The sequence below is a fragment of the Danio rerio genome, chromosome 21, assembly GCF_049306965.1.
Source record: "Danio rerio strain Tuebingen ecotype United States chromosome 21, GRCz12tu, whole genome shotgun sequence".
Lineage (NCBI taxonomy): Eukaryota > Metazoa > Chordata > Actinopteri > Cypriniformes > Danionidae > Danio > Danio rerio.
The window spans coordinates 37,664,811-37,678,023 of NC_133196.1; the positions used below are offsets into that span (position 1 = coordinate 37,664,811).

Genomic DNA, 13,213 nt, shown 5'->3' on the forward strand with positions numbered 1-13,213 from the left:
TTTCAAGCTATATTGACAATTTATTTTCTTTCAAGAAAAATGTGCAAAAACTAGTCAATAGAACATTTCAAATGTCATTTGTGCTTGCTCATACATCGAATGTATTCATACACACAAATCTGACATTTTTAAATTACATTCCTTAAAGAATGAAGTGGGGTAGAACAATCAGCATCTTCTAGACCAATCCCACTTATTTTAAAGTGTTCATATGATCCAAAAGACACTTCATAATGTTTACTGCTGCTTTAACACTGTGCGGCATATCGATAACATGATAAAATAATATACAAAGGAGTATATATTTGTACACATTTATATTGAGCTATAATTTATATGCTCCGATTATTTGTTGCTCAAGACAAAATATTGATCATTCACTGTAAATGACATTAGTGCAAACAGTATGACATCACATCTCTGGCAAACAAAATGGAGTGTGCTCCAACTAAGACCGATTTGAATGACTAATCGAAGCCCTCTCGCTGTTAAAAACATTATCAAAACCATGTTAATTAACAGTCAATAGCAATGTGAATCTCAAACCATTCAAGAATATATCTGGGTCTCAAAACAAACAAACAAAGACGTACTGAAATATTTATAACATGATTTCTAATACTAAAAAAAAAGAAAGGAAAAACCTTTTAATTGATTGTCTACTCACTAAATCTCCATTTAAACCATAAAACAGGTTTAGTCTATGTAGTCGACAATAGGCTTTCCAAAATGCTCCCTTCCAGAAATCAAGCCAACTCCCACAACAACTTAACCATCAGCAACTTATTTTTGACAGGGTAAATAGTGGCAAAAATACATGGAACAAAGTTGCTTGGCTTCAGACGTTCCATTAAAACTTGTAAATAACAAGAGGCTCACCGTGATAAAACATCATATTAAATGGCTCAGTGGCACTTTAAATAACATTCCTCAGTTTCACTCTGCAAGGTTTTGGATTCTTATTGGCTCATCTGGGAGTACAATTGATACACTACAAATTTCTCATTTTAATGATCTAAATCAGACAGCATAGCACAAGATTAATGCCTTACCTCAATGGATAGAATAGTCTACTGGACAAATACTGCAAACTGCTCTGTCCCCTAACATGGCAAAATGCTGTTATCTACACAAACACTTGAACTGAGAAAAATGCTTTTTGATTTAATCTTCACACTCATATTGTGAATCTGAGCATACTTATGCCAAACAGATCAAAGGAAATAAGACATGGATTTAGTTTTAGCAATGAAAAATGTGTAGCAACCAAGTTCTGCTCTGTAGTGTGATATTCTGAAATGTCTTCTGACCAGCAATAATGTGAACAGATCATATAAAAGTAAGCAAGTAGATCTATTGGCTGAGAGACTAGTAGTGATCAGGTCAAAAAGGATAGTTCATTCCAATGATATATATTATATAAAAACACTCATAATAAAATTTCCAGTAACAGATTTTGTCATTATGAGCTTAACAGCTTTTGTCCACCATGTTAAAAAGACAAAAAGGGTTGTAAAGTCATGAGTGCAAGTAAACAATAACAGAACTTTTATTCCAGGGTGAACTATCCATTTAACCATCGACTAAAGTCCTCAGCATTGGCAATATGAAGTGTGTGTTACCCACATCTAACTGTGTACTCAAGAAGCGCAATGGACATCTGATGTGCTGACATCATCATCATCATAATAATCATCACCCTTCAAATTGCTAGCTGTGCCTGCACTGCCCTCTGCCACCAAGTCACATTCTTTGGGCTGGGTATTCAAGCTCCCAGGTAGCAAGTCCATTCCAAGCTTCTGCTCGGCTGAAGTTTTCATTTCTTCTGCTCGGATGCCTTCTTCAGTGTTCAACTCAACCTGCGGTTGTCTCTGCTCCTGCTCTACCTCTCTTGGGTTCTGATTGGCTGCTGGAGTACCTTGGGTGGGAGTGCCTGGAGAGCTAGTTGGCTGCAGTTGGCTTTTGAGCTGGCCGTGGCATAAAGGACAAGTCTCCTGCACATACAGCCACTTCTTTAAGCAGGCAGCATGGAAAAAGTGGCTGCATGGCGTGATGACAGCAGACTTCATATCCTGGAGTTGAAGGAAACAAATGAAAAACATTTAAAATAAGATTGCCAAAATAAGGTGTGAAATTATGATTATGTTGGTAAGTGAAGAAATTATTTTATCTAACAGTTTAAAATCCTGGTCCTGGAGTATCTCCAACACTCGCCTTAATCACTCACAACAGAGTCAGCTCATCAGTGTGTCAGACGTATCTCATAAGCAAGATATTCAAAATGTCCATCTAATAGGGGTGTAACAGCACACCAAATTCACATTTTGTTATGCACTTCCTTACACAAAAATGGGTTTCCATCACCCTGTTTTAATGCACATTTTGAACAATCATATGAGAACTGAAGTGACTGAAAGAATACATTTAAAAAAAATAATAAAAAATTTACACTTGCTTGATGTGGCTTTGAAGTTTGTGAATAATGAGATGGAAAAACACATTGTCAAATAAACTTGAGGAGGTGTCGAAGTGGTCTTATTGTAATTAATGAGTTATGCTACTTTGGAGTTATTTTAGCGTTAATTTTTATTTCCTGGCTGAGGCTTAATCCCTTTCAGAGTTAGTCTTTATTTTCCTTTATTTTTTTAAATAGAGGAGCTCTGCAATTACAACACAGTTTAACTAGGGCTGGGCGATTTTTTTTTATTAAAATCGTCTTAAAGGGCACCTAGGTTACCCCTTTTTTCAGATTTAATATAAGTCTTTTGCGTCTCTAGAATGTGTATATAAAGTTTCAGATCAAAATACCCATCAGATTTTTCATTATACCTTTTACAAGATGCTGTTTTATACTGATTTCCAGCAGGGGGTGGTTTTGTCGTACTGCGCCTTTAAGCTTTTTCTTTCCCGCCCACTGTTTCTACATGCCTCCTCCCTAAGCTGCGTCAGACAACAGACAGACTTAAAGGAAGAAGGTCTCACGTAGCGTTTGTGAGATACTACAGTAAGAACTAACCTTTACTAATCAGTATTGTGAAGTTGCATTGATGAGTCACACACAATATCGTTACAAAGTTAACGCGCGCACACACACATGCGCACACACACACACACACACACACACACACACAGCAGATGATACACACACGCAGGCAGGCAGACAGACAGACAGAGCGCGCTTAGCCTAGTTAAGGCTAACCTCAAGTGTGGATATCTGTTATGCTAATGTACAAAATAAACCTGATTTAACTTCCACAAACCGGGATTGAAGCGTCTTCTTTTATAATTGTTCTGACACGCGGCTGTGCTGATGAAGTAAAGCTGAAGTAAAACGCTGTAATTAATTACACACATACTCAGTTTTAAAACACTTTAAACACGTGAAACTTACTCTTAATCACATTTGATGATGATTGCTGATCCTAGCGAACAGAACAGACCTTTTATTCCAGGTTGCTTTGCGTATGTGTGCCTGGTCTTGTTGACATATACACGCGACTACCGGAACATGTTAATGCGCGCAGCTGTCAATCAATTCGGTGGGCGGGGGAAAATCGCACACCTACGTAATGGTGCGATAGATTTGAAAACAGCTCCAATTGGCCGACCCTTTTTTTTGTAGTTAAATTGAAAAAAAAGGACTGGGTGTGTTCATATCACCCCAGTATGACGGTCTATACACTATACCAACACACAGATCTGTCCAAACAGCTTGAAAAGTAGATTTTTTACCATAGGTGCCCTTTAAAACGTAAATTCAAATTATTTCACATTAAATCGAGATATTGCGATTTTTAAAATAAAAATACATCATAATTGCACCAATGCGCTTTGGTTCACTCTGTATGAAGCATGTTGCACACCAGAAGCGCCACTCGGCAACGCGCTGCGCTGTTCATATTTCAGCTGCGCCACAGAGCGCCATCTCATTAGTTTCATGTTAAATATCATGCGAATGTGCGCATCTGGTGTGTGATACTTAAACTGTCATGTGCACGCAGTGTCGCGGCGCTTCTGGCGTGCGACCTGCTTGACTGACTGTCTGGGTTTCAATCATGGTAGTGAGGGACTGAACACAGAGACTGGACAGCCTTATTTAAACCAATGCATGAAGTTGTGGACATGCATCGCAGAGCCGGTGCAAATAAAACAAATACAAGCATTTAAGTGTCTTCAGATGTGTATTTTTCTTTTGTTAATGCTCTTGCATCAAAAGAGCTGTGGTCGATTCTATTATGCTACTCCAGCACTGCCTGACGAGGGAATTTAAATTCAGACTAATGCAGCAAGTAAAATCTTACATGGTTTCACGCTATACTAAGTCAAGTCTGTGTGGATTATCAAGACATATTCCCTTATCAAGTCGATAAACTTGATCTCTCAACATGTATGAAGGACGTAAAAACCTGCCATGTGAAAAACCGCACCTTATCTTATCGAACGGTGCTGATCTTAGCTTGGTTTGAACACGAGCAGAGGTGAGCAGTCAGGCAGCATAATACAGAGAGTGGTGCAATGCGCATCAAATGGTTGGTATTTAAAAGAGGGGAAAAATAAAAATAGAATAAAAAAATGATTTTATATTAGGCACAACTGGTGCTTGTATTTGCTCCTGCTATATGTACACAACTTCACGCATTGGGTTAAATTAGGCTTTACAGTTTCCATGTTCAGTCCTTTACTTCCACTGTATCTGAGGCAGCAGCATTACCACCTATCATTTAATCAGAAGACAAAGTCAAAGCCGAGCTGACAGCCAATCTTTCCTAGGCTCAGCAAAACTTGCAAAAAAATACCTCTGATTTCCAGCAACTGCAATATTTACACAAATATTTTTATTCAAATCTTCTGCAAGATTTTTAACTCGTGAATTTGTTTTACATTTATTTATACCTTGTTGACCAATTTATGTATGTCATGGCCATTAAAAATACAATGTTGCTTAACCAGATAGTTTTTCAAGTTACTTATAAAGAGAATGTTACTTCAGTCATGTTGTTGTAATGTTTTAAGTTGACTAGGTACACAATAAAAAAAAATAAATAAATAAAAATCGTGAATCGGTCAAACATTATAAAAAAAAACTATTTTTTTTTTTGCTAAATCGCCCAGCCCTAAGTATAACCTACACCTACATTTACTTTAGAAAAAACAAAAAATATTTTAGAATAATGTTATCCAAGAACTTCCTGACCACAGAGCTATACATGCCGTATTTACCGATTATTGAAAGTTCAAAGCAATGTGCTTGCTACTTTTGTACTATTTGTCTTAAGTATCACTGTCTTAAGAATTCCTTTTTTCCTTTTCTTCGATGCGCTCAAAATAATGTACACATTCTCTCATTGACTGCGTGATTCATAACTACTTTAATTTTAATCCAGCAATTTATTTTTAAAGCTAATTAAACTGAAAAGTAACTCACATTAAGTTTTCAAAAAAGTAACTAAAAAAACATTACTTTTTAAAAAAAAATTTTTTTAGGTAATGCATTTTTTTTACTTGTTATTTAGAAAAAACTTATGTCATAAATCGCATTACCCCCCCCAAAACTGGGTTTAATGCATTCGCTGCCATGGCATTAAACAAAAACTCTGCATTTATAACTAGCCCAATCATTTCTAACTGCAGTCCTATTTCCATTAAGCTTGCCTTTTTTAAGGTCGGTTATTACATTGCCAATACTATAGTCAGTCATTAACAGCTTAATGGAAATGCACCTAATTTGCATTTGGATTTTTTATTTTTTGCAACTTTAAACCTAACTAGCTGGGTTTCCATCCTAACAGGGAGCAAATATTTTCAATTTCTTTATGGAAAAATAAATATATAGATATAAAATTTAATAAAACTATGAGTTCATCAATAAATTAAATACATGAAAATACTGCTTTTAAAGGGTTAGTTCACCCAGAAATGAAAATTCTGTCATTAGACACCCAGGCCCCATCTACATTAATAGGTTTAATTTTTAAAATGTGTTTTAGAAAAAAAAAAAGATCCGCGCCCACACTAGTGTTTCTGAACAACTCTGTCCATATTATACCACTGAAAACACACATCACGTGGCCACACACACTCTGGCATGCACTGTAGCATGCTTTAAACACATCTACCCATTTAAGAGCTGTGCACATCGATCTGTTCATCAAGGATCTACTGCTGGATCTAATCTCACTATATATTGTTGATATTCAGGAAAAGATGTCTGTTGGTGTCACTTAAGTTATTAATATCAAAATGAAAACAGGCAGTTCCTTATATCATGTTTTCATTTTATTGTTAAAAAGTGAAACAAGGTAGCCAGGGTCATGTGAATGACGTCATAAAGTACACTGTGCCTGGAAGTTTGTTTTCCATATCAAATTTGCGAAGTCTGAACTTACTAGAGAAAAAAAAAAAAAAAAAAGCCAGGACTGAACTTTGTATAGACAACTTAATATTGAGGAAAAGCCCCAATCAGATGAAACCACGCCTTCACTTTTAGACATCTCCATTTTAGCCCATTCAAACTGACATGGAGCAGCAGCAGCGTTTTAAAACCAAAACAGCCTCTTCAGCGTTTTCAAAAAGCTCAGTTTTCAGCGCTCAAAAACTCAGGGCTAGTGTGGACAGAACCACAGCAAAACTTGTGCATTTTAAAATAAAAATATATTAGTGTAAATGGGGCCTCACCCTCATCACATTCCAATACATATTTGGAACATAAATCAAGATATTTTGGATGAAATCAGAGAGCTCTCTTAACCTTTACAGACAGGAAATGTCGCAAGACTTTTAAGCTACAAAACCATTCGCAAAACAGTCTAAGGGACTTAATGGATTTAGTAGTTGAACTTGCACCTTGAATGTTTTTGGTTCCTTTTTGGACTATTGTCATTTAGGGAGAGTTAGAGAGCTATCAAATATCATCCAAAATGTCTTAATTTGTGCTCAAAAGATAAACGAAGATCTCAATGGTTTGAAATGACATGAGGACAAGTAATTAATGACAATTTGGAGACATTCATTTGGAGTCCCTCAAACTCATACAGTGTGCCACTGGCTTTATAATCTCTAAAGAAGCATGGATATTGACTACAGCAGAATTGTATGTCTGCATTTTTGCTAACACAGGTTGTGAATAAATGTGATCTGTAGGCCTACTGCACTGTGTTGAAAACAAATAAAGCACTACTATGATTTAAAGTAAGGCTGGTTGATTTGCCAACATTTTAGCTTGATTACGATTAATGAAAGATAAATTTTTTTTTTTGCTCTCTCTGCACTGCCCACGCTTGTAAATGCTATCAAGCAGACCAACCACAGAGCTTACACTACGTAAAGTAAAATTTTTTGGGAGGTCAGCATCAGCATTAGTCACGGCAAGGGGTATACGACCGAGTGAAGACTGCGCCAGACCACCTCGACACAGAAGTGTATGCAGAGCGGGGTCGCGAGACTCCACACGTAGTAGGGAAAATAGCTGAAAAAAAAAAATTGACCTGGAAAAATTTGATTGCTTATAGGCTGTAAATGTCGATTTCGAAAACTATTCGATGAATCGCCCAGCCCTATTTTAAAGCTGAATATTAATACCTTGAAAAATAACTAATAAAATGTTATTTATGGTCATCTTGGCAAATCTGCTGTTATTTTATATTCAAAGCCATCTCATCTAGAATTTTTTTAAAATAAATAAAATGTTTTTTTAATCATGCCAAGTAGTGTCATACAGAGATTCCAATCATTAAACAAAAGCATTGAAACTGTGTAACGATTTAAAAAAAAAAAAAAGTTGTAAAGATGAAAATGCACAGCCGAAGAAATGGCAAAAAAAAAAAAAAAAACTGTTTAAGAATCATTTTGGAATCTTATCGTGACCCCCCAGAATCAGAAATGGATCATGACCCCCAGAATCGAAATCAGATCGTCAAGTCCCTAAAGATTCCCACCCCTACTGCATACACTTGTAAATTTGAGTTTTCTGTGTAGCGGCATGATTTCATTTTTATCTCCTGTGTTCATGAAAAATTTAATTTTCAATTTATGTATAAATCTTTATGTTCATGCATTTTACACAGACCGACATCCTGCATTTCCAGGGCTGTCACATTTTCTAGTCATACAAGTTTAAAAGAAATATTTTGGCTTTAATTTAACAGATCTACTAAATTGTGAGTCAGTTTTTTATCATATCGTAATATAATCGTCGATATTGTCTGAAAAGTGGAAAATATTGTGATATAAATTTTAGCTCATATCGTCAAACCCTAGCACCATCCTACCTTTACATCTTTACCTTCCATTTTATGGTGATTTTAACTAATAGTCCATGACATGAAGTCTGAAAGTCAAGAATCAGGCTGCACTGATCTAACAGCCCTCTAATTTATGCCATGATGGAAAAAAAATAATAATGTAAATAACCCTTTACCTGAAAGCAGATGGAACAGATGTCATTATGCTGCTGGAGTTGTAATGTGGAAGCAGTGGGCATGCTTTGGATCTTATGAACGGCATCTCTGCGCAACAGGAAGCTCTGCCAGCCCAGCTGGGCCCTTAGCCACACGTTATAGTAGGAGTGAACAAGAATAATGGTGGAGCCCATAACAGTCCATTCTCCAAACAGGGTCTCTGAAACACCATAGGCCACGACGCAGACTGCCACCAGGAACTCTAGGAGCCGGTAGGTCCCATTGACATAATAGATGACTTCATCCATGTTCTCCACCGGAGCCTTACGAAACTCCTCCACCATGAAGAGGACATAGATAAGAAGAGTGCCAAGAACCTGAGAGAGTAGAATCCAAATTTTTTACATTTATACACATCTCCAAAAAATATTTACTTTCTAAACATTTTTATTTACATTTAGTGATTATAAGAGAAGTGACCATTGCTTTCAACAAATAATGGGAATGCCTGTTTTCTCCATTTCAGTATTACAGTCTATATGGCTGATCATTTCAAGCCCATCTGCTCTTGAGCAAATAACAGATTATGGTGACAAAATATTGCTTTAAGATACAGCCAAAAGAACTAAAATTAACATTTAACACTATAGTGTTTTGCTAACACTTAACTAACTAACAATAGCAGTAATGAGTTTTTTCTCAGGGTGTTTCTCAGTGAGCACGCTAGCTTAGTCGGCAGGAGAAGCACTTTAACATCGAGACCAGCAGCCTGTAAGTACATTTAAGACTTGTTTCAGTTGTTGTGTATGGTTTGAGGACTTGTTTTCAGCTGTTTGTGTAAAGTTGTAGGACATTTAAACTTGCTTTCAGTTGTGTATAATACTACAAGTGTTTAGCCACTGTTTCCTTGGTTACTATAAGAGCTTGTGTAGCGAACGCGGTCGGTTTCGCGTCGTCCGCCTCAGTTTCGGCCCTTGTTTTGACTCGGGAGGCGTGTCCAAACGCCAGGTAACCACTATATAGTGAGCACGCTAGCTTAGTCGGCAGGAGAAGCACTTTAACATCGAGACTAGCAGCCTGTAAGTACATTTAAGACTTGTTTCAGTTGTTGTGTATGGTTTGAGGACTTGTTTTCAGCTGTTTGTGTAAAGTTGTAGGACATTTAAACTTGCTTTCAGTTGTGTATAATACTACAAGTGTTTAGCCACTGTTTCCTTGGTTACTATAAGAGCTTGGTTACTTGGTTACGAACGCGGTCGGTTTCGCGTCGTCCGCCTCAGTTTCGGCCCTTGTTTTGACTCTCGAGGCGTGTCCAGCTGAATTCAATCAGCTAACGTTAGTGCTTTGGGGTTATATAAACAACTAGTTCACCGCGGCAGCGGTCGCGGCAGCCTCGTGTGAAGACCGCCTCGTGTGAAGACCGACGAGTGTAAAGACCATCGACTCTACCTGCGCGACTCCACCGAGCAAAGACACAGACAAAGCAATTGAGTACTTTACTTTCTTTTTTTTTTACTTTATCTTGTGTTGTCAGTGCACTTTTATTATGTGTTTTCTAATTCCTGTTGTTACTAACACTCGCAAAACACGGGAGGTACGCTGCAGGCGTAATCCTCACAACCTTCGTTCAATACATGTATCTGCTATTTCACAACTCTCTCTCTCCGTGGGCCTCTGGAACTGTCAATCAGCTGTTAACAAGGCAGATTTTATTACCTCCATAGCTACATATTCTGACTATAATCTCATGGCTCTAACTAAGACCTGGTTGAGGACGGAGGACACTGCTACACATGCTACTCTTTCTGCTAATTTCTCTTTTTCCCACACTCCTCGTCACACAGGGAGAGGGGGTGGGACTGGACTACTAATTTCCAAAGAATGGAAATTTACCGTCCCTGCCAACAATCAGCTCCTTTGAATTCCATGCAGTCACCATTATCCACCCCTTCTACATAAATGTGGTTGTCATCTACCGCCCACCAGGTAAATTAGGTCACTTCTTAGATGAACTGGATGTTCTTCTCTCATCTTTTTCTAATATTGACACTCCCTTGTTGGTGCTAGGTGACTTCAACATTTACGTTGACAAACCGCAAGCTGCAGACTTTCAGACTCTGCTTGCCTCTTTTGACCTAAAAAGAGCACCTACCTCTGCTACCCACAAATCAGGTAATCAGCTAGACCTTATTTACACACGACACTGCTTCGCTGATCAAACAATAGTAACTCCACTACAAATATGGGATCATTTCCTTCTGTCTCTCAACATCCACATTACTCCTGAGCCGCCACACACTCCAACACTGGTTACCTTTCGCAGAAACCTACGATCTCTCTCACCCAATAGACTATCCACCATTGTTTCAGACTCTCTTCCTCCATCTTGCAAACTCTCTGCACTTGATTCGAACAGTGCCACTGATACACTCTGCTCCACACTAGCATCATGTCTAGACCAATTATGTCCTCTTGCATCCAGGCCAGCCCGTGCCAGTCCTCCTGCACCCTGGCTCTCGGATGCTCTCCGTGAGCATCGCTCAAAACTTCGAGCTGCAGAAAGAATTTGGCGGAAAACTAAAAATCCTGCACAGCTCTTAACATACCAAACTCTTCTGTCCTCTTTCTCAGCTGAGGTTACTTCGGCAAAGCAGACATATTACCGTCTGAAAATCAACAATGCCACTAATCCTCGCCTACTTTTTAAAACATTTTCCTCCCTCCTCTATCCTCCTCCTCCACCTGCATCCTCCACACTTACTACTGATGACTTTGCTACATTCTTTTGCACCAAAACTGCAAAAATCAGTGCTCAATTTGCTGCACCTACAACAAACATGCAAGGTACACCACCAACACCACACACACTCACCTCTTTTTCTCAGCTCTCTGAGTCTGAGGTGTCCAAACTGGTGCTATCTAGCCATGCAACCACCTGTCCACTCGATCCCATTCCCTCTCATCTCTTGCAAGCCATCTCTCCTGCAGTCATACCAACACTGACTCACATAATTAACACATCTCTTGACTCTGGTTTATTCCCCACTTCATTTAAGCAGGCTAGGGTAACCCCACTGCTAAAGAAACCCAACCTGGACCATACGCTACTTGAAAACTACAGACCAGTATCCCTGCTTCCATTCATGGCCAAGATTCTGGAGAAAGTAGTGTTCAATCAAGTCCTGGACTTTCTTACTCAAAACAATCTCATGGACAACAAGCAATCCGGCTTTAAGAAAGGCCACTCAACTGAGACTGCCCTGCTCTCGGTCGTGGAGGATCTCAGACTGGCTAAAGCAGACTCTAAATCATCAGTCCTCATTTTGCTGGACTTGTCAGCTGCTTTTGACACTGTCAACCACCAGATCCTGCTATCTACGCTCGAGTCACTGGGCGTTGCGGGCACTGTTATACAATGGTTAAGATCTTACCTCACTGACAGATCATTCAGGGTGTCTTTGAGGGGTGAGGTGTCCAACCTACAGCATCTAAACACTGGGGTACCTCAAGGCTCTGTTCTTGGGCCACTTCTCTTCTCCATCTACACATCATCTCTAGGACCAGTCATCCAGAGACATGGATTCTCCTACCACTGCTATGCTGATGATACCCAGCTATACCTCTCTTTTCATCCTGATGATCCCTCGGTTCCAGCTCGCATTTCAGCCTGCCTGTTGGATATTTCACACTGGATGAAAGATCATCATCTTCAGCTGAACCTCGCAAAAACGGAAATGCTTGTAGTTTCTGCCAACTCGACTCTACACCATAACTTTTCAATCCAGATGGACGGGGCAACCATTACTGCATCCAAAATGGTGAAAAGCCTTGGAGTAACGATTGATGACCAACTAAACTTCTCTGACCACATCTCTAGAGCTGCTTGATCGTGCAGATTCACACTCTATAACATCAGAAAGATCCGACCCTTCTTATCTGAACATGCAGCTCAACTCCTTGTTCAAGCTCTTGTTCTCTCCAAACTGGATTACTGTAACTCTCTACTAGCTACTCTATCAAGCCTCTTCAACTGCTCCAGAATGCAGCAGCACGAGTGGTCTTCAATGAACCTAAACGAGCACATGTCACTCCGCTGCTACTCCGTTTGCACTGGCTGCCAGTTGCTGCTCGCATCAAATTCAAAGCTCTGATGTTTGCCTACAAAGTGACTTCTGGCCTTGCTCCTTCTTATCTGCTCTCGCTTCTGCAGATCTATGTGCCCTCCAGAAACTTGCGTTCTGTGAATGAACGTCGCCTCGTGGTTCCATCCCAAAGGGGGAAGAAATCACTTTCGCGAACGCTCACGCTCAATCTGCCTAGTTGGTGGAATGAACTCCCTAACTGCATCAGAACAGCAGAGTCACTCGCTACTTTCAAGAAACGACTAAAAACTCAACTATTTAGTCTCCACTACACTTCCTAATCTGTAATTGCCTCTCTGAATATCACACTAATTGTACAAAAAAAAACCAAAAAAAAAAAAAAACCATAATACTACTAATACTTCCCTTCTTAGACTTTACAGACCTGAAACTTGCTTATAGCACTTATTCATTGTTGCTCTTGGTTGTGTAAATTGCTTCCTTGTCCTCATTTGTAAGTCGCTTTCGATAAAAGCGTCTCCTAAATGACTAAATGTAAATGTAAATGGGTCTATGGAAGCCCGTTCCTGCCACTGAATTGTAAGTTGTAAAGTCAGAGCTGCGAGCTATTAAGTTGGAATTCTGAATTATAAAGTCAAAATTGCAAGTCAGAATTGCAAATTATAAAGTAAGAACTACGAGTTATAAAGTTAGAATTGCGAGTTATTAGGTCAG

At 38.9% G+C, this 13,213-nt stretch overlaps 1 protein-coding gene across 1 annotated transcript in view; it reads right to left on the reverse strand.

The window, feature by feature from the left end:
• Positions 1-13,213, reverse strand: part of rnf145b (ring finger protein 145b) — a 31,537-nt gene continuing 18,324 nt past the window's right edge. The window contains 2 exon segments of the mRNA NM_199763.1: positions 1-2,072; positions 8,417-8,773. Coding sequence (NP_956057.1) covers positions 1,641-2,072; positions 8,417-8,773 — 789 coding nt within the window. The 3' untranslated portion in view covers positions 1-1,640.